The sequence below is a fragment of the Nymphaea colorata genome, chromosome 9 (genome assembly GCF_008831285.2).
Source record: "Nymphaea colorata isolate Beijing-Zhang1983 chromosome 9, ASM883128v2, whole genome shotgun sequence".
NCBI lineage: Eukaryota > Viridiplantae > Streptophyta > Magnoliopsida > Nymphaeales > Nymphaeaceae > Nymphaea > Nymphaea colorata.
The window spans coordinates 312,331-333,245 of NC_045146.1; the positions used below are offsets into that span (position 1 = coordinate 312,331).

At 39.2% G+C, this 20,915-nt stretch overlaps 3 protein-coding genes across 3 annotated transcripts; 2 read left to right on the forward strand and 1 right to left on the reverse strand.

Moving 5' to 3' along the window:
• Positions 1-4,153: 4,153 nt before the first annotated feature.
• Positions 4,154-5,779, reverse strand: LOC116261352 (non-classical arabinogalactan protein 31-like). The gene is made up of 2 exons (XM_031640069.2): positions 5,448-5,779; positions 4,154-4,959 (listed from the first exon to the last, which is right to left on the reverse strand). The coding sequence occupies exons 1-2, from the start codon at positions 5,644-5,646 to the stop codon at positions 4,577-4,579; spliced, it is 582 nt and encodes a 193-aa protein (XP_031495929.1). The 5' UTR covers positions 5,647-5,779; the 3' UTR covers positions 4,154-4,576.
• Positions 5,780-8,979: 3,200 nt separating this feature from the next.
• LOC116261351 (uncharacterized) lies at positions 8,980-13,459 on the forward strand. The gene is made up of 11 exons (XM_031640068.2): positions 8,980-9,161; positions 9,449-9,552; positions 10,160-10,291; positions 10,391-10,464; positions 11,035-11,140; positions 11,260-11,328; positions 11,508-11,572; positions 11,667-11,765; positions 11,967-12,066; positions 12,845-12,935; positions 13,034-13,459. The coding sequence occupies exons 1-10, from the start codon at positions 9,020-9,022 to the stop codon at positions 12,905-12,907; spliced, it is 954 nt and encodes a 317-aa protein (XP_031495928.1). The 5' UTR covers positions 8,980-9,019; the 3' UTR covers positions 12,908-12,935; positions 13,034-13,459.
• Positions 13,460-16,108: 2,649 nt separating this feature from the next.
• LOC116261240 (VQ motif-containing protein 4-like) lies at positions 16,109-20,801 on the forward strand. The gene has a single exon (XM_031639912.1). The coding sequence runs from the start codon at positions 16,310-16,312 to the stop codon at positions 16,970-16,972; it is 663 nt and encodes a 220-aa protein (XP_031495772.1). The 5' UTR covers positions 16,109-16,309; the 3' UTR covers positions 16,973-20,801.
• The last annotated feature ends 114 nt before the right edge of the window (positions 20,802-20,915 follow it).

Here is a 20,915-nt window from a genome sequence, read left to right on the forward strand (position 1 = left end):
CCTTTTGTATTAACTTAATCCATAGTTGCCGCTAATGTATACATTGTCAAGTACCTAAGGTCAAGGACTTGATTAAAGATGAAAAAATAATTTAAAATCTAGTTGAGGTTTTATAGCTCAATATCTACAAAAGCTCTAACTCAGCTAGACGAAGCTCGAACCCAGCAAAGTATGAGGTGAGCATAAATTGGCACCCACTAGCTTTAAAACACAACTTCTTACTTGAAAACCTACAAAAATGAACATTACATCATATGATAATGGTAATATGCCTAATCGAGAGAGCTAGTGTGGGTAGTTTTCAAAATAATCTTATAAAATTTAGCAGTACTCATTACCTATAACAGATTACTACTGTCTCATGTTTTTGTTCCAAAATTGGGTGTAGATTCATAAAACAGTATGTTACAGGGTTTCGTGAATTTGACTTAAGTTTTAAGTCGTTGAGCCGTAACAATTTGTTATTGGTATCAAACGGCCTCTTAAGAGTCTAGTATGTTTTGGATGAGTGTCTTTTAACCAAAAGTTTTTAATTCTACCATGGATAATCAAACTTCCAAAGATTTGTTTCATTCGTCAAGTTTGGCTTCAACTTGTTTAATGGACGAGCCTAAAACAAGACATGCTCACCTTGCCCAACACATTATTTATATATATAAAGGTATTGGAACCAAATGGCTGGTGGATGTTATCATATAGCCAAACAATTAAAAACTGTCAATAATGCACCTTCAATTGTTGTTAAAGCATCATGAACCGCTGGCTACATTTTTAAACTTGTAGTGATATATATATATATATATATATATATATATATATATATATATATATATATATATATTCTGCTACATACAGCAAATAAAAAGGCATAAAGGGTAGAAGATATGGATGATGGTTTTGCATGTTTTTTCTAAAAGCTGGAATGAAAAGGACGGATTCCATGGGAGCTAATGATTGGTTGGATTGATATAATGGTAGTTCGACTAAAAGTGCATACTTTTTTCATGCCATGCCAAAAAAAAAAAAAAAAGAAGGATGGCCTTTGAAAACGACCCATCATTCACGTTATCCCATGAAACCGGATTTTAACAAATCGGACCCGACCGGATCGGATTCTAATCTTTTAACTGGCGTAATTTCATTTTACGTATCATCTACTTCAAATTCCGATCCCCTCCCCAATGCGCAGGGAAATTGAATTCAAGGGCTCAAATTTGCCCATAATCCGGAGGAGGCAGGGGGTCGGGGGTGAGCGCAAGAAAAAAAAAATTATATTAAAAAAGTCATTTTTTTTTTTAAATTTGCCTTGACCCGTCGCTCCTTTTGACCCGACCCACCGACCGTTTGGCCTGCCCCTAAAAAAAAATCCTGGCTTTGCCCATGCGCGGAAGTGGGCTTCGTGTAATGAATATAAACTCGGTCAGCTCGAGTTTGAGCTCGAATTCGGGTCAAGTCATGTATTGCTCGGCTTGAGCTTGATTCGAATTCAAGTAGAGTTTTGTGAGGGAAGCTTGAGCTGCACTTAGTAAACTGGGTTTGAATTTGAGCTCAACTCATTTAAGTTCGTTCCACTTCATGCGTACTTTCTCTTAAATGAAAACGAACATCTCAAAAACAGGTGTTAAGATTTATAAACAAATAATTACTGACATGCCCTTGAAGATTAACTAAGTTTAAACAAGCCAAGCTCATATAACTTGAATCCAACTCATTTATAACTGGAGTTTTAACTCGAGCTTGAGTGCGACTTGCTTGTTAAACGAGCCAATCTTACAAAAGCAAATTTGAGCCAAGCCCGAGTTGGCTCGACTGGTTGTACATCCTTATCTTCATATCTGTGAATTTTTTCCATGCAATCCGAAAAATCTGTTCTTGGGTTGCTGATTGGTGAATTGGCCAATTCATCAATTTAGCTGAACGAGTTAGTTGTTAATAAGCCAAAAAGTATTGATTTTAACTAAATGCTTGATTTTACCATTTTCCTGCATTAATAGTTGACGGCAACATTGCCCTTTATTACATGGGACACGCATGACCCAATTTATATGTGTTAAATGACTGGTAGTAACGCATTTGTAATGATGACGATGACAATAACGAATAGAATCATGTGGCGCTCACTGACACACTCCAACGACTGCAAAAAAAGTTGAAAACTCTCAGTCTTTAATGTTTAGATGTTTAGAAATGCTAGCTAGGCACCTCTTTGAGGGGCCAAGCATAATTAGTTGGGTGAATAATTATTCCAGAGGCCAAGCATAATTAGTTGGGTGAATAATTATTGTAAGGTACATTACTTGTTTGAATTTTATGGATGCTACTCCTCTAAATCTTCAATGATTGTGATACTTAGGCTTGCGAGTATATTGTATTTTTTTAGGTTCCAATGGTACAATGAAGGGCCTTTAAATCTTCAATGGTTGCGATACTTAGGCTTGCGAGTATATTGTACTTTCTTAGGTTCCAATGGTACAATATAGGGCTTTGAAGACATGAAGAATAGGGGCCTTCAGGACGTGTTAGATTTTTTTGGATGCTACTCCTTTAAACCTTCAATGGTTCCGATACTTAGACTTGCGGGTATATTGTACTTTCTTATGTTCCAATGGTATAGAAGACATGAAGAATAGGGGCTTTCAGCTCATTTCTGAACAGTAGGTTTTTAACCTTCACGATGTGTTTGATTTTTATGGATGCTAATCCTTTAAACCTTCAATGGTTGCGGTACTTAGGCTTGCGGGTATATTGTACTTTCTTAGGTTCTAATGGTACAATGCAGGGCTCTGAAGACATAAAGAATAAGCGCCTTCAAGTATAGGCGCCTTCAAGTCATTTCTAAACAGTATGTTGTTAACCTTCTTCTTGCTCACCTAAAAATTTAACTCATTTAGACTTACCTTTACATTATATGCAGTGTAAGGAGACTATGAGGATAGAACATTTGTTCACCAATGTCATCTCTTCAATGGATAAGCATTTGTTTCACCTCCCAATTGGTTGGACATAGGTGCGATGATTTACTATTCACGGGCGAAGTCCGGGCATCAGACTTCATGCTCCAATAATTGGCTCGGAGTATATCAGGCTTCTTCATGCATGCTCCGCCCCATGTTTTTTTCTCTGTCCACTTGCCTGCATCAGAGCCATGGCCCGCCCCCTCTAGTGCTAACTCCACACATAATAACAAACTAAACAGATGCCCTCTAATGCGTGAGGGAAGGTCTTCGATTTCGTAATCGAAGGTCTCATAGTCTCAAGAGGGCGGTCTTAATACAAGAACTGAGAACTTGAGAGATCTCAAGACTTTGACCTTTGAAGATTTGTTGATATAAAATAAAGAGTTGTAGAAGTTAAGCAAAACTTCAAGTCCAACACAAGATCTTTAGTTTATCATATCACAGAACACAAGATCTTTGTTCGTTATGTCATAGAAGAATTTTTTGGCTTGTAGATGTATTGGCTTTCATCATACGTCGTCAATTGAACACATCAGCCAACCCATATGGCGCATCAAACTCATGGATTTGGTCCGCCCGTGGAACATTAATCTCTTTGCACCTCATTAGTGTAAGCAGCTTGTTTTTAAAAGAAACAGTAAGGAAGCAGGTAAGACAAGCAAGACGCGTAAAGAAGCTAAGAACTTCCTTTTTTGAAGGAAACTGTGTGAAACATTAACAGATGCTCCAATTTTGCTGACAACTACTAAATAAGAAAGATCAGTTGCCAGTGGATAGATGATTTTGTTTTGAACAACTTGAGGAGTTACATTCCTTTACTCTTCTTTGAAATTTATTTTCATTAATTCCTTTACTCTTCTTTGAAATTTATTTTCATTAATATAGCTCAGATTCATCAGTACTCTTCGATATGGTAAATCTCTGGTGTCAATGCTGCCAGCGAAAGCTGACAACGCTCAGAACAGCAGAAGCCAGCAAGAATAAACATTAAACAGGAGCAAGCACCGTCCTTTCCTCATTTATGCGCAATACTCCGCATCAGATTAGCCATAGTAACTCCATTTATCCATGAAAACCAACAAAGTACAAAAGTTCCTACCCATTGCAGCACCACCACCATTAAAGAAGCAAAGAAAAAGTATTAAACGAAGCCAGCACCGTCCTCTCCTCATTTATGCGCAATACTCCGCATCAGATTAGCTAATAATAACTCCATTTATCCATGAAAAGCAACAAAGTACCAAAGTTCCTACCCATTGCAGCCCCACCACCATTAAAGAAGCAAAGGAAAAGAAGAAAAGCCTCTATTCTGGCTCTCTGTAGAACCAGGAAAGTGCAGAAGCAGAAGAAGAACATGGACCAAAGTCCAAACAGAAGAAGCCCCAACGCCCACTACAAGTCTACAACAAGCCCCATATCAACTCTCTCTCTAACAGAAGAACATAGATCCAACAGAATAAGCCACAGTTAAAACAAACCCATTTAGAACTCTCTCCCTTGGCCTCTCTTGATTCCTTGCTATCAATCTTTATTCATTTGTAAGCAAGGCATGAATAGTACGTAGTAGCAGTTACTTGAGAGGTGGCGGTGGCTCATTCATGTCATTTTGATCCAATGCATCAGTGATGTGGAGGAGGAGGATGAGGTGGAGATGGGGTTGGGGTTGGGGCGCCATGAGAATGACCGGGGGGAGGGGATGCGCTGGGGGGGCAGATGGACGGGGCAAAGGCGAAGGGCCCGGCGGCGAAGAGGGACGTCGGCGGATTGCCGCCGAGGGAACGCTCGAAGAGGACGGGGGCGCCCCGCATGCCGCCATTGAGGTTGGTGGGGATGTTGCAGGGGGACTTGGCGGAGGAGACGAGATAGAGGTAGCACTTGTGGACGCCGTAGCTGGTGACCTTCACCTTGGAGGACTCGATGTAGAAGTAGCCGTTCTTGTCTGTCATCCCTTCCACCACCATCGGCACCCTCGAGTTGTTGCAGACCAGCTTGACGGTTGCTCCTGTAAAACAGAGAGAAAGGGAAACAGGAAAGAAAGCATAAGACAGAGAATGCGTTCATTCATTGGTCTTCCTTCTTTCTCTCTTTCATTAAACGTTTGGTTGCTGATGTTGGAGACATGCTTCTGTGAAAAGAAACGGAGAAAGGAAAGAAGAACAATGTCCGAGTTTCTTCACTTTTTGTTTCTCTACATTTTGATGCTAGGATTAGTTTAGTAAAACCCAAAAGATTACACTCTCTCTCTTTGCTGTAAACCGCTTCACCATTGAACCTGAAGCAAGTGAACTGGCTTTCTCATTAGCTTTTTGAACATTTTACTATTCAAACAGGCATCAAACCCTCGAGACCAACTTGTCTCTCTATGACAGACACCATTAAAAAACAGAGCAGTAAAGGGGAGCTCAGCTCAAACAATGCTTGCAGTCAGAGTGAAGAATAAGAAACAGGATATCGCATAAGAATCTTATGAGTCTTAGTTATCATACAGACCGAGCAAAGGAGTGGCGCCAACCAGAGTGTCCACGTCCTTGTAAGCGCATGATTTGCAGTAAACAACTCCCTCCACGGCCACACGACTGCGAGGAGCAGGCGAAGGCTTGACGGGGACAGTACCCTCTACACCACCACTACGCCATGAACACAAGATCAATGCAACCAACAACACGGAACTCTTAACCAGAGAAGCCATTTCCTCTTTCCTTCAACTCTCTCTGTCTCCAGCTAGATGGCTTGTGGAGTGGGGGGCCAAAGGGAGAGGTGGGGAGATATAAATAAGGGGAAGTTAGGGCATGATTCCCGGCGGGATTGATTGAAGGAGATAAAGATGGAGGGGTACGAGCTAGGCGTGACGGCCTCTGTCAAAAAGTGGTCTTTGAAAGAGACGGGGGTCTTCACCTTCTTTTCTTCTCTGCTTTTTCTTTCGGGTTCAGTCTACGAGGAGGAGGCTGGTGGGGAAGAACGGGAGAGGTGCTCCCTGGCCGGCTGCACGTGAACCGTCGTCCACGTGCAGCCCCTTCCCCGATCATCTACATCTGCTTTCTTCTCGATAATATATATTAGACGGAGCAAATCCTTTTTTATCACCTCTTCTTTCTTTGAAAGTTTGATCTTATAACCAAGAAAGGAGATGTCAATCAGAAACAATGGAGTTTTGAATGGTTTAATAAGATACTAAGATTCCACAAAAATCCGAGAAGGAAAAGCTCGTTTCTCAGGACTTCTCGTCTTCTTCCAGTTTCAGGCCAGAATAGATCATAGAACGCAGACCTTTTTTCGGTCTCTCTTGGCTTCGCGGATATTTATGGATCTTCCTGCCAAGAAACATCAAACAGCAAAACCAATCAAATTGCTGAAGCGACGGTGAGTCGAGACAAGGAGCCTTCTACTCAAGCTTCTATGAAATGTGCAGTCTGAACGAACATATTCGGCCTGCACATATTACTCAACCCGTTGGTGTGAAGGAGAGAATACTCGAATTTTCGGCCTAGCCTCAGTAACCCACTTCATTCATTTAGAGCATCAACTGCGTGTTAAGGATCGAACGAACTTGGACCTGGCAGCTAAGTAATATATGGTGGAAACATAAAAAAAAACATGTTTCTTCTTCTTTTATATATATTTATGCATCATGTCACATCCCTCCCCTTCCAAAATGTATTTCTATCTTCCAAGAAATTAACTTTTTTTCCTTTCGTCTGGCCCTTTATTAAGTTCTTTTCTTTTCTTATATCATGGCATTTTGATCATTTTGTATCCACTTCCATGTTCAGCCTGCACATATCATAAACTTCTCGTCCACGCTCCATTTGTTGCAAAATAAGCTTCTTCTATGCTTCTAGTCCAAATGAAGGATCAAACCGATCTTTCACTTATTATTAACAAACGAAACTGCATCATACATGTATCAAGCAGTGTGTCGCGAGCCAGATTGAGGATTTATTCGTACTAAAAATTTAGTATATATAATATGAATGCATGACTTTGGCTATTTATAATCACCAGTAATCTAACCAAAGCCGTTTATTTAAAGCAAATAGACGAACAAAATGTTCAACAATTTTGCACAAATTAAATAGCTCAGGAAAAGATAAGAAAGTGTGTCTAACTACCTACGTTCCCCAACCAGGCTTTTTATTTAAATATTTTTTGTTGGGTCAATGAAAAATATTTAATAGCTCAAACTTTTTTTTTTTTAACTGCTCCACTTTTTTTTTTTAATAGCTCAAACTTTTTTAACTAGTTATTGCCATCGGATGTTGCGTAACGTCGCCACTTGATTGCTCATTTTCTTCGTTATAAAAAATGTCATGGGTGCGGGGGGAGTCGAGCCCAGGGTCGGGTCGAGTCCCTACGGTCAAGCCGGTTGAGTCTTGGTTCGAACCTTCTTTGTTTAAACCCATTGTCCTCTCTTCGCCTATAATGAGGCTTGCGAGCACGAGCCCAGCGCTAGGAGGGTATCAAAAAACCGCGACGAATTGAATCGGACCTACGTGCTGTAGCCGATACGATACGGTGGTTTTCCCGTGGAGGAGAGTAGATGTAGATCCCTATGGGATGGGATGGTGACTTTGGGGACATCGGGAACCGTCCAGTTAGGAGCTGCCAGCTGGACGGAGAGCCCAAGGAACTGACACCTGCTGGGCAACCGGGTCCGGGATTCACTTGTCTCGGGTGTGGTATGGAATGCATAGAAAAAATAAATTTTTTTTTTTTAGGTGAATAATTTATTTGCATGTCTCTAATATCCACGGGTCTGATATCCAATTTCAAATATTTTTTCTCTTATTTAAAATAAAACGAGCATTAAAAAGTAAAACTTTTATTTTATTAATTTTTAAATAATTATTATATTCCACTATTACAGGTGAAATGTTGTATCAAATAATCGTGAGAACGATAGTTCAAACTCTTTTATTTTTTCAAATGAATATATTACAGTCTTTCCTTTACAAGACAACTTTACATCTTCCATTTTATTTTATGAGCCATTACCTAAATTAAAAATAACTTGTAATCACTGTATTTACTAAAATCTTTAACTTTGTTAATTTTATTTATAAAAGGTTGAGTAGGAAGGTGTTAAAGAGAACACGGGAGGGGGCTAGGAAGATATTGGAGTTATTTTGAGTGAAATAGAAGCATGTGCTAAGTTGTTGACAATAGCTTTGGTTTTCTCAAAAGCCAGGGGTTGGGCTCCCACTTTAATGGCGGTTGTCTAGATCCATAAGTATTATGGTTGCTATAATTATTTGACTCATAAATAAACATTTATGGAGTAATTACTAAATTTATATAATCTATAAAAGTGTAGAGTATAAAATTGCTTGTATTTAAGGAGTCTTTGACATGCTCGCGAATCATAATAAATAGTGACAAAAGTGACATTTAAATTAAATTAAAGAATGTATTCTTAAAAGCATGCATAATGGTCTGACATTAAGATTTTTTTGTTAAAGGTGTTTTTTTTTTCTAAATAAAATATTAAAAAATGTCTAAATTAAAGCCTGAATGGTAAAAATAAATTTAAATCAAATGTGCGTGTAAAAACAACAAAAAACAAACTTAAAAAACCACTCTCACTTTAACTTCAACCCATAACTCGACAACTGAACACCAGGTCGGTTGAGATATTTGTAAAGGGGCTAAACTTAGTTAGCCTAAGCCGATTTGGTCCTGCCTCGGTTCAAAAGCAAGAGCGAAGCCAAATTTTTTTTTTAAGAGTGGGCCAAACGATTTGTAGGTCGGGCCAAAAGAAACAATGGGTCGAACCAAACTAAAAAAATTAGATGTTTTTAATATAAAAAAATTCTTTTTTAATTAGATGTTTTTAATATAAAAAAATTCAGTCCCCCTCTCCCTCCGCCCTTGCACAAATGGAAATCGAGCGCCAACAAACCTAATTTTTTTTCTTAATTTTGAATATATATTTATATATTTTTCTTTATATTTATTTTTCTTCGGTCGTAAAATGTTAAGGGAAGGGCGTAAAAGTAAAACGATCTTTTTATTAGATTCTGGAGGGAGGCTGGCCGGAGGAGAAGGGAGCAAGGGTTCAGAAAAAAATGGCTGGTGCCATGAGGGTGTCCGTACAGGGGATGAGGTTGCTCGGGGGAGTTCTGATGCCGAAGACGCCCCTCCTCTCCTCGCCCTGTTCTCTTGGCCTCCCTCGTCACCCATTCCTGAACCCAAATCTCCGAGCTTCAGGTGCGTTGACGTCTCGATTTCCTCACTGGTTCACGAAGGAACCCGAGCTGCTAATTCTTCTCCACCTTTCTTCCTTTCTTTTTCTTTTCTCGACAAATCTGGACTATGGTGAAATTGATGAGTTTTCTCTCATTTATTTGTACGTTATCATCACCATCCACGTTTTTCTGGGAAGTATCATAAATGTGATGATTGGTCATGCGGCTTTCATCGTCGAATGCTTCCAGGTTTCAATATTTGGTTGGCTTGTGTTCACTTCATTTTTACGTATAGTTCTGTGCATCCAGGATTTTGTGATGTAGCCCATGCTTTGAAGGGTGGCGATGATGGTTTACTGAAAGGCATAAAAGATAAGGAGATACTTGAAGAAGTAAAAAGACTACTTGAAATGGTATTTGTTTCCGCCGTTTTCGTTTTTATTCTCTCTTTTGCATTCCACTTTGCAAGATTCTGATACTGTGTGTGCGGGTGTGTGCTCGTGCCCGCCGGCCCAACCCCCCCACCCTAATGATCCTAATGCTTTTGAGATATTACTAGTTCAATGTCTTGGTTCATGATACAACTAAATTCTAGTCCAATCAAGTGTTTGTTATTGAAGATGTTGGTTCATATTTTTATTAGCTTTTTCTTGAACTATCATTTTGTTTATGTACTCGTTATGTTGCAAGAACTGTAAAAATGCATACCATTTCTCTGTGAGAGGCAGAAATCGCATACTTGGTAATCTGTCAATGTTTATGTCTCACAAGTGTAAAACTTGAGATGCGTTCGCTCAGTGTGTTCCCCAGTTTGTGACCCATCATCAGCAAACAAGGTCTTTCATCAGGCAGTTTTCCTATATTCATGGGTAACTAAATTAAGCAATAAGTTGGTACCAGAGTTACTGGATCAATGTATCAAGCATAATTTTCCTGGTTCAGTAAATCTCTGTTTGTTATAACGAAACTTTGCAATACATGAAAAGAAAATCTAGGCTTGACTATCAATGTATTTGGAAGGGAAGGCGGGCATTATCAAGAAGAGAAACCATACATTCAGATTTTCTCACTCCTCCAGTATTAAAAGAAGCAACAGCAGCACTGGAGAAACTTTCTGATGTCAAAGCAGTTGCCCAGGGAGGATATCCAGAGGCAAGGAATTAATTTAGATCTAGTTCTGTTTTATGATTTTGTAATGCACGTTCACTTCCTAATATGCATTTTATTTATTGATTGATTATTGATTAGCAGGCTGAACGCTGCCGCCTTTCCATTGGACATATTGATGACTTCCAAGCAGATCCAGATGTTGTTGCTGCTCTTAGGTTAGGTCATTCCTGTGCTATCTGTAGTTAGTCAAGGGTTTCTAACAACTCAATTTGAGACTTGCATGTATTATTCTTCAATTCATGCTAATATGCTTATTTTTATTCCAACTGGGAAGTTGAATCTATGATTCTCCCTTTTGCAATTTGCTCTCTCATCCCTCCCTCTTCTGACCTTCTCCAACTGAATTGCCAATATAATATGATTGTAACTCTCCCTTTTCTCTGCTTTTTTTGTAGACAACCTTTAGGCACAATCTACAATAGATGGTAACATTAACACTTGAAATTTCACTAGTTATTTTTGAAAATGCATGATCCTAAATCTACTATGGTTTTGGTTTTTTCAATAAGAAATAAAGTGTTTAGGATTTCACAAGGCACTATCCCTTTGCTTGTATGCTCTTTGAATATGGGCAATTTGGTTAAGTACCAAATCTGCTGCCACTTTGGAGCACGTGCTTGTGAAACCTTATTTTCACTTGCAAATATTTTCTTGCTAATTACTCTGTTTCTACTTTCTACTATGGCATCTGTTGCATTTGGTTTAATTCTATCGACTGCTTCCAGTATCTCAGGGAACTTTGAGTTTGAACCTTGTTCTCATGGGGATTTCCTGGGTGCTATTCTTGGTACTGGTATTACACGAGAGAAGCTGGGAGACATTATATTGCAGGTTTATTGCTGAATTAAGTCAATTTCTGTTGATCTGTGTATGCTTATTATTATGATGTCACTACATTGTTCGTATAAGTAAAAATGACATCTGGTATTTATTCACCATCTTGAAAATAGGGTGAGAAGGGGGCCCAAGCTCTTGTGGTTCCTGAATTGGTTGAGTTTTTGGAATCATCATTGCAAAAGGTAAATTTTCCGATAAGCTGCATGTGCTGTAACATCCTAGGCTTGATGTCCAAATATTTGTGCAATATGGTCTGTGACAGCTTTCATTATTGGTCTTTTCTGAATTAGAACAAATATATTTTGTGGACTAAGCTGCACCAGATTGTAGCTAAGATTCCTTTTTTCTCCTTTCTTTTTAGGTGGGAAGTGTTCCAGTTTCTTGCACAAAGATGCCTCTACTGGCGTTGGAATTTCTGCCACCAAGGTAGCCACTTCATTCGGAACCTTCTTGTTCTGTCCTGTATTCTTTTTGTAGCATTGTATCCCAGACCTTGATCCTGCTATCAACTATTTTGCAGGACTAAAACTCTCAAGTCAATTGAAGCATCATTGCGAGTTGATGCAGTTGCTAGTGCAGGATTTCAGATATCTCGTACAAAGCTTGGGAATATGATCTCGTAATCCTTGTTACTGAAATAACATTTTCTTGGTGGCATCCTTTATCTTTCTTATATATGTTTATATATTTGTGAACAATGCATCTATTCATGTGTACATTATGCCCCTATGTTTGTGCTTTCATGTGGTTGTTAATTTTGTGTGACTTTTGTCAATTAATTCTTTCTCTGAAGCTGATATTTTGTCTTTATCACTTTCAGAAATGGGGATGTTCGAGTTAACTGGACACCCGTCACTAAAAGTGGTACGACTCTGAAAACTGGCGATATGGTTTCTGTGAGTGGTAAAGGGAGGTTGAAGGTATCTTGTTGCTCTTTCCAATCATCTTTTAATATTTCTTGGTTGCTTTATTAAAAGGTGTAAATGACGGTGTCATGAAGCTGTCTGCATATGACAAAGACACTTATACACATACATGCACACAAGCACATGATCGGATGGACTGCCCCAAGTTTTTACATTCCTTGGTGTTTCCCGCCAAAAAACCGTCTGATTGAATGAATGGATGGTCAAAATAATTTGAAGGACGTGATCTGCACAGTTTATTTACAAACAAGAGGTTTTGAATAAGATAATTTCAATGCGTAAGATAACAAGTTCATGAAAAATCAATGGCTTGAAATGCATCTAAGATTCTCAAGCAAACTAAGTCCGTTCCTCTATTTGAGGTTCTTTCAGTAAAGGTTTTTTTCTAGTAGTTTCGAGAAAGCAAGCTTTTGGTGCCACATCGATGACTCAGTGTTCCACTGCCTTTTGGGAACGTACCATGCAAATTGCAAAGTTAACCTTTAAAGAGCAACTCGTCAATTATGGTAATGGAAGTTCCCTTTAATGTATGGTATCAAAATTTCCCCTATACCTACAAAGCGTCCTTTTAGTAAGAACTTGACAACTTGTATGGTACTACACTGATCTTTTGATATCTTCTGGTAGTATCTCACATTAGGAATGCTGGCTTGAACTCGATTTGTTTGAAATTTTTCTTAGCAATTTTAAAAAATGATATGGGACTAATTGCTATTCTTACCTGAAGTTGCTTGATTGATGGGGAAGTGACTGATAAAAATTTATAATGCAGATTGGGGAGATCACAACAACAAGGAAAGGCAAGTATGCCATTGAGCTCATCCGGTATCTTTGAAGATTCTAATATGGCAAGGTCTTCTGAAGTAAGAGAACTGGTTGTGCTTGCTCTTATATGACAAATTCAGGCTTTATGCTTATGTGAATCCAAACTTCATTTTTTGTTTTCCCTTATTTTGTGCAGACAGAGGAGTAGCAGAAAAGTTGTGGAACTGATGAGGCCTATCAATGACTAGTACTCTGGAGTCATGAGTTCTCTAACAAAAATATGGATTCATTAGCTAGGCCATTATGAGATGCAACAGAGATCAATGTGGATATTGCTGATACCGTGAGAATCTGAAGGTTGCAGATTTAACCTGTGAAAATACTTGGTAATTGCACTTCTCCACCGCAGGTTGGGTGCTTGGTCTATTAGTTATTGCTTAGAACAACCCTAGGTTTTGAGAAAATGCATGATGAAATGCATTGTTTTGCAGTTTTATTTAGGTGTTTCAAGGATTACATTCATTGTGGCATTATTTGTACTATTTTTGAGATCTCTTCGGAGTTTCATGGCTTTGCCATTTTGTCTATAATTTCAAGAATACCAGCCTATACTCTTTTCAAACTTCTTGATCTGCTTTGCTTGATAAACTAGCTTGAAGGGCATAAAATGGGGTCAAGTCTTGCTAGACCGGAGCATGTTAGTTCAGCATATTCTTTTTTCTCCGTACCTAAGCAAGAATCTGTACAACTTTAATGATATCTTAGTTATATGGGATGTTGAATTCATTTATACTACGATATGGCCCCATTCATTAGTCAAAATAAATTAGAATTTTAGGTGTTCTTTAAAGGCTGGTATGGGCCGATTAGGAAACGATGCTTATTGTGATACAACTTTGGTTTTGGGTTTCAGATTTTGTGGACTGACTTTTCACTCCCAAATCTACTGGCACCTACATCTCTATGTCGCAAACACATGCGTTAGACAGAACAACACATCAAAAATTCCTTCATTTCTTTATCTCCTTCCTTATTTAAAGCACTAAAGTCTTATAAATTATTGCTTGTACTCTTTTGGTGAGATCAAAGCTTCTGTTGATAAAAAAAAAAAAAAATCATAGTGAAAGAGTAAACAAAACTCAACTGGACCCACATAACTCCTAAGCACTGAAGCTTCTTCCTGAAAGTCAATTCTTTCTTCGCTCTCTAAAGTCAATGATAAAACAATGCCTTTGTGTAGAATTATCTTCTCAAAACCAGCATCCGCCCAAAGCAGCTTGTGGTCTCTCCCGGAAGACATGATGCACTGTTGTTACTAAAATGGCATCCTTGTCCACATACATATGGTAGAGCTCAGTCTTAATTTTGAGAATGGGAATTCATGGCTCGTTGGTTTTCTAAGTTGGCAAGGACGAGCGACCGTGAACTTGCTACTAAAACTGCGAAGGTCCTTGGCCAACGAACATCATGAGTTTTAAAGCTCAATGTCACCTTTTATAAAACGGGGCTTTCTAAACTTTAAAGTAGTAATGAACATTCTTCTCAAAGTTTTATATCGTTGGATAGGTAGCATAAAAATTTTAGGTTATTGAAATGTCATGACTAGGGTTGATGAGTCAAGCTCGACTCGTTAAAGCTAGGCTCATGAACGAGTTCGAGCTGAGTCATTTGTTTAACGAGTTGAGCTTGAGTTCATGAGTTGACTCGTTCAAATAATCAAGTTGAGTTCAAGCTCAACACGTAATTGCTGAGTCGAGCTTGAGCGTTAATCGAGTTTGTCGAGCCTTAATCAAGTCGATCTATTCAAACGAGTTTATGAGTTTGTTAAGCCTTAATCTAGTCGAGCTTGAGTTCAACGCATAATGATGAATATCAAATTTATTCAAACGAGTTTGTCCAACCTTAATCGAGTCGAGCTCAACACGTAACAATGGATATCAATTTAATTCGAACGAGTTTGTCAAGCCTTAATCGAGTCCAACTCGAGCTCAACACATAACTGCCGAGTTGGGCTCAAGCTGCTTCCGTCGAGCAATTATCGAGCTTGAGATTTTATTAGTCTAGCCGAGCTCGAGCTACTTGAACTCGGGCTTGACTCGGCTCATGTTCACCCCTAGTCATGACTCTGCCTCAAGGGGCATAGTGCAACTGCAAGACAAATCAACTCCCACTCAAGGGATTCGAGGTTTAAACCTTGTGGTTCGTTGTCACATTTCAGTGTATATTTCAAAGCTGCAAATGGTGGTAAGCACGACACTCAAATTGAAGGATGTACGATAAGTTCATTCATGCCCTTAAAAAGTTAAGACCTTGGGGACATAATCTGATCTGGAGGGTTTTATATTATAGGTAGTTTTTCTGTAGTTAAACGTTACAAGGAAAAAAAAAAAAAAGCCACCACATAGAATGCATGCAAGCTGTAGTAATAATAGGGTACAACATGAGTCTCTTAATTAAAAAATAGATTTTTTATTTTTTATTTTTTAAAAAAGTAAACGTCTTGTAAAATGCCTTGACTAGAAGAATGACCCAAGCGCCCTGCATTGATCCATGCTCATTGTCAAGGACGTTGATAAGCAAAATCTGAATGAGATCTTCTTACTCGAGTTTTTTTTCAATAGATTGTTGCTTGGTCAGAGTTTACTTCTCTAAAGTGGAGCCGTTAAATGGTTTTATTCCGGGAAGATTCCTCGTTAAGAGAAAAAAAGAAACCCTCGAAATTAACGTCTATCTTCGTCGACATATCCCAGGGCACTCGTGTGATTGACTCCCATGCTATTGTTTTTTAAAACTTTCTTTTCACATCAAAAAACAAAAGAAAGGGACATCCCCATTAATCAAGAGTTCTTCTACCCCTATGTTCATCCTTGAAAAAGTTTTGGAAGAAATAATAGGAAATTTTCATCTGAAAACTTGTCTTTCAACATAAATTGTAGAATTGGGTCTCATGTTTTTCTATCTTCCTTTGCCTTTTACTAAGCTGTTAAATAATTTGATATCCTACCTTGTAGGATTATAACATAGCCCTGATTCAAGTATTATTATAAAAAGTTGGCAAGAGTTTTACATTTAAAGGAACCACATTGAAAAGTGTATTATAGTAGCTGGACGCAGTATGGGTTTATAAGAAGGTAGGTTTATAGTTCAATTCCTATAAATGTTATTATCGAACACAATGTCTAAGTTGAAGTTCTAAGTTGAAGGATGCATCGAATGAATCAACGTAACATGTCTTGCAGTTTGGATGAACCGGGAAAACATATTACGCGAATGAGTTTGTTTGTAATTGTTGACAAAATTGGAGGTACATAAAAATTTTAAAAAGTAAGACGGTTGTTATACAATTTCTAGTAAAAAGTTGGACCTAGGTGAAATATCATTTCCATATAATCAGAATTCGAGAGAGAGAGAGAGTCCTCCCGTCTCCCGCGTTCTGCGTTCTATTTCTGGTCTTCCCTCTACTCTTGAGAAAATGTCGACTCTTTTCCTGCGGGAAATGGATGCAGTACATCCGTCGTCGTCGCCGTTTCTCCAGCCGCAGCCCCCCTTCACTTCCACCACCAACAACGGCGCCACCTCGCCGGCGCCACCGCCGCCATGCCGCCCGCCTCGCAAGCCGTCCCTCATCTTCCAGGACAGCTCTCCTCCCACCACCTTCGTCCAGGTCCAACCTTCCTCATTCAAGCAAGTCGTCCAGATGCTCACCTCTTCCCGAGAACAGCCGCCGGTCCGTGCCTCCTCCGCCTATCCTCCTCCCTCGTCCAGCCTCCCCGTTTTCAAGAAGGCATCCTGCTGTTCCCCCAGCAAGCTCCTCGTTCGCCGCCGCAATAACTTCCGCAACCTCAAGCTCGCCGCCCTCAGCAGCGGTTGCACAGACTCGTCCTCCTTACTGACGCTTTCTCCTAGCTCCCTCGTCGATCTCACCCAGCTCTCGCTCAGCCCCGTCGCGCCACTCGGCTCCGATTCGTCCACTGCTCTTCCCGCGGCAACGGCAGAGGAGAATGCGATCGCCGGGAAGGGGTTCTTCCTCCATCCAACGACCCCACGAGGGGGCGAAGAATCCGTCTCGCTCCCGCGGCTGCTCCCACTCTTCCCGACTACCTCGCCCAGGGTGCCTCCTTCGTCGCCGTCATGACCACCGCGGAATTCGATGGGAGGCGGCGATCTGCATGGCATCCCTGTGCGGAGACCCTGATTCAGTTGCTCAGTTCTTCCTTTTTCTCCTCCCATTGCCTTCCGGTATCCTCCTTGTTCTGATTTTGATTTTATTTGCGACTTCTGAAATAATTATACTTTCTGATCGGAAGACTGGATTCTGCTTTAGAATTCCTCTCACCGGTCTGCCTTCGTCGTTGTGTCCGCTTACTTTTCTCAATGTTCTTCGATAGTTTATAAGTAAAACTCACGTCTATATAATAATAAATCAGAAACCGAAGGCCCATATTTGAGATTATGGTGAAAAGGGTGACACTCGTGGGGGTGGCATTTATGTAATTATTCTGTCACCGAACACAATCACAAGAGAGTGAACATTGTGAGATTGAGTTGCGTGCACACACACCTCTGTGTGCGGAATAAATATGCACCAAGGAGACAGTGGCATTTAAGATTTTTTTTTTCTTAAAACTATGTATATTGTAGTCTTTTAATACTTTTATAATTCTCATTTTATCTACTCAACTTTTCATTTTTATTTTAGTCATTATAAACCCATGTGCATACAAGGTGGTGTGTATCATATAAAGGTTGCTAAGATCATTCACGACCTTAAATCCAACTTCCAAGTCACCAACGTTGCTAAGATCATTCATGAAGTCAGTTAGGATCATCAACTAATTACATCTTCTTTTTGGTAGTGCATTACTGAACACTGAAGGTTGTTATTTTATGAATTGTGAAATATCACAAACTTTATTAGATATGCACAGATATCTGTATTCCATGTTATATGGTTTTAGTCCAAGAAAAAATATCAAACATCAAGTCCTACAAATCCTACCTTCTTCATCTCTACTAGCTTCATCTTAGCTTATTAGCTTCACTTAAACCCGGGTCGCAATATGTCTGTATGATTTCAGAATAAAAAATTCTTTGTTTGATAACACATTCCCATTTCACCAATGGTGAAAATGTTAATTCTAGAATTGCATAATTCTAGCAGAATCAAATCAAACACCCCTTTAAAAAGCTGAGGCATCACAATTAGGTCAACTTTAGGTGTGGGGTAGCACTATGTGGTTGGTCAACGGTGCAATTTTCCTACTGTTCCTCCAGAAGCGAAATATTATAGTCAAAAGCAAAATAACAAGAAGAAAACCTTGGAATACGTTTGCAGGAAGCCGCTCCTATATATACATTAGAGGCACAAAAATTGGTTTATTACAAAATACATGGCCAACATGCCAACCAGTTCTCCTTCTACTCAAGTTGATAAGAAGTCAAGAGTTCGAGTCTCTATTGGCACAACCAACTAGAATCGGCTTAAGAAAAAGAAGAAGAATGTTCACTATTTTTTGGATAGTTATAGTCAGCGGCGAAGTTAGAAATTTTTAACTGAGGAACACTGATCCATTTTATTATTATAATAGAGTGAGTGCATGTAGAACTATGGCTAGACCTGAATCAAACACATGATAATAAAACTTTTATAAAAGCATACACAGGCTGGAGTAGGCAGTTGCCCACTCCAACTTCATGATAGCTCAGTTATTGGTCCTAGTTCGATTCCCACGTGTTACACATTTTACACAAGTATAGTTTTATTTAAGGTTGTAAGTTTTTTTTTTTTTTTTTAAGTAAGCACAAAAAAAGGAAAAGAATAATTTATTTAAAAAATGACTAATAGTGCCAACTCGTGTCGGCCCGATACGGCATAAGCTTTAGATACAAAATAGAAACCGAGACATAAAACACTGGCACCAGGAAGGGTAACCCATCATTTCAACCATGGGATTCTGTCGTTTATTTTGAAAGGTAGGTTGAAGAAGTCAGATCCCAAGAGGTCTGACATTTTTTGAGGGATTTCTGTCGGTCATTTGGGAACAGTAAGATTATTTATCACATCTGAGGCAACACCTAAGATTCTCAGTCAGCCGCATGAGAATCATATAATTTAACAGGTTCTTTATTTAAACGTATTTTCTTTTCTTAAGGAGGGAAAAATGGACATTTTAATTATTTTTTGATGTTTTCATTAACTAAGGATGCGTTTGCGAATTGTATTATTTTGTGATTTCTCTAACATTATTTATGGGCATGTCCAAAGTTAAGGTGCCTTAAATTTCTAAAAGAAAAAGGCAAAAGTCAAATGACAACTCAACCAGCAAAGGTGGATAATAAACTCATAACTTTTCAACCACACACATATGCCCTTATTTCTACCTCGCAATTCACAAGATCCGAAAGCCACCCCCTTGTCCCTACCCTCATGGTTCAGGATTGTTTAGGTGGTTCTATGGTACACCCTTTAATTTGAGTGTGACATATGCTATTGTTTGCATTCTGAAGGAGTAGTGCCCACAAAAATCAAATTGAAGACTGGGTTCTCACACGCCTACCAGTCCGATCAGCTATCTTAAGTCCCTTGGAGCAGATCTTTCTCTCCCTGGATTATGAAATTATGCACCAAGATATAAATACATCTCCTACCAATCAATAAAACCTCTACCCGTAACACAATTCACAAGGAAAGCATGTTTTTGTTCTAGGAAACATGATTTGATTGTGTCCAGTGTTTGGTTGCTGGATCAAAAAAATTCATTCATAATCAAATATGGTTCTTTGGAACAAAAATATGATTTTCCTAAAACATGTGCTCGAAAAAAGAAAAGTGTTCTTCCTACAAAGCACCCTATCTGTATCTGTGTGTCTCCATGTTTATTAATTTACATTTATATGTGTAAGGAACTCTTATGTATATTGACTAGACCAAGCCTAATAGGCCAACAAGCCAAATGATAGGGATGTAAGCAGTTCCGTTTCAGATAATACAATAGACTCAAAATTTTATTGGATCTTGTCAGCTAATACCAGACGTGAACCATTAACTATTAATTGTCGGGTGAATACAATGAGCATTTCATCATATTACCCAACAAAGAGGGTAAAGCTAAGCCTGCGCATCGGGCTGGCCTCACATCTAAAACTCAGGCCCTGGCCCGGGTCCGAGCTCGGCCTGGCCCAACTTGATTAAATTTAAAAAATATTTTTAAATATAAAATAATGGTTGTAATAAAATATTTTAGATATATATATATATAAATTAATAAAAAAATTAAAAAATCATTATCTGACCCGACTCGGGCTCATCGGACCCACCCAGGCCGGCCTGATAATTTATCGGGCCGGCCTGAGTCTCGTTTTTCTGAGCCTGGACCTGAGTCGGGTTGGGTACTGGGTACTCGGTGGCAGCCCGGCCCGATTCCCAGGCTTAGCTAAAGCCCTCACTCTTCCCCTAAGGGGACATGCTTGCTTTCGATAAACCATTAAGGCATTGACTATTTACTGAATGCAAGCATTTTCAACATAATATCTCAAACACCAACAGTTGCAGCTTAATGTAACAAGAAAACAAATCAAACTGATATGGCGGACCACTATCAATTCCTATTGATCAATTGAGCCGAAAAAGGAAACATCTGAACCATGTACTATAATACTAACCAGTAGATCGCTGCCTAGCAGATAGGGCCATCGCCAAGAAACCAGCAAAGCCCAAACAGGGGGCAGGCCTAGTTTATCAAACTACTAGACCAGGCTGCTGACCAGCCCATCCTGGTCAACTGCTCATCAAGCAGTTAATCGGATGAGCTGCCTGATCCATTGACCAACCCCATGACATGCTTGACCACCCTACTTTAAACTATATGGTTCAAATTTGACATTCGATTTTTTGACAATACAGATCCAGGTTGTCCACCAAAATGAATTTGATCCATAGAAAATTTATTTTAATCCATGCAAAATGAGCCATGCTGTGATAGTCGGGGGATATGTATATTACTCATTCTTCAAACTCATATTCCGTAGAGATGCACATGGGACCTCATGTTGGAAAGGATGCTTTTCTCCATAGAGAG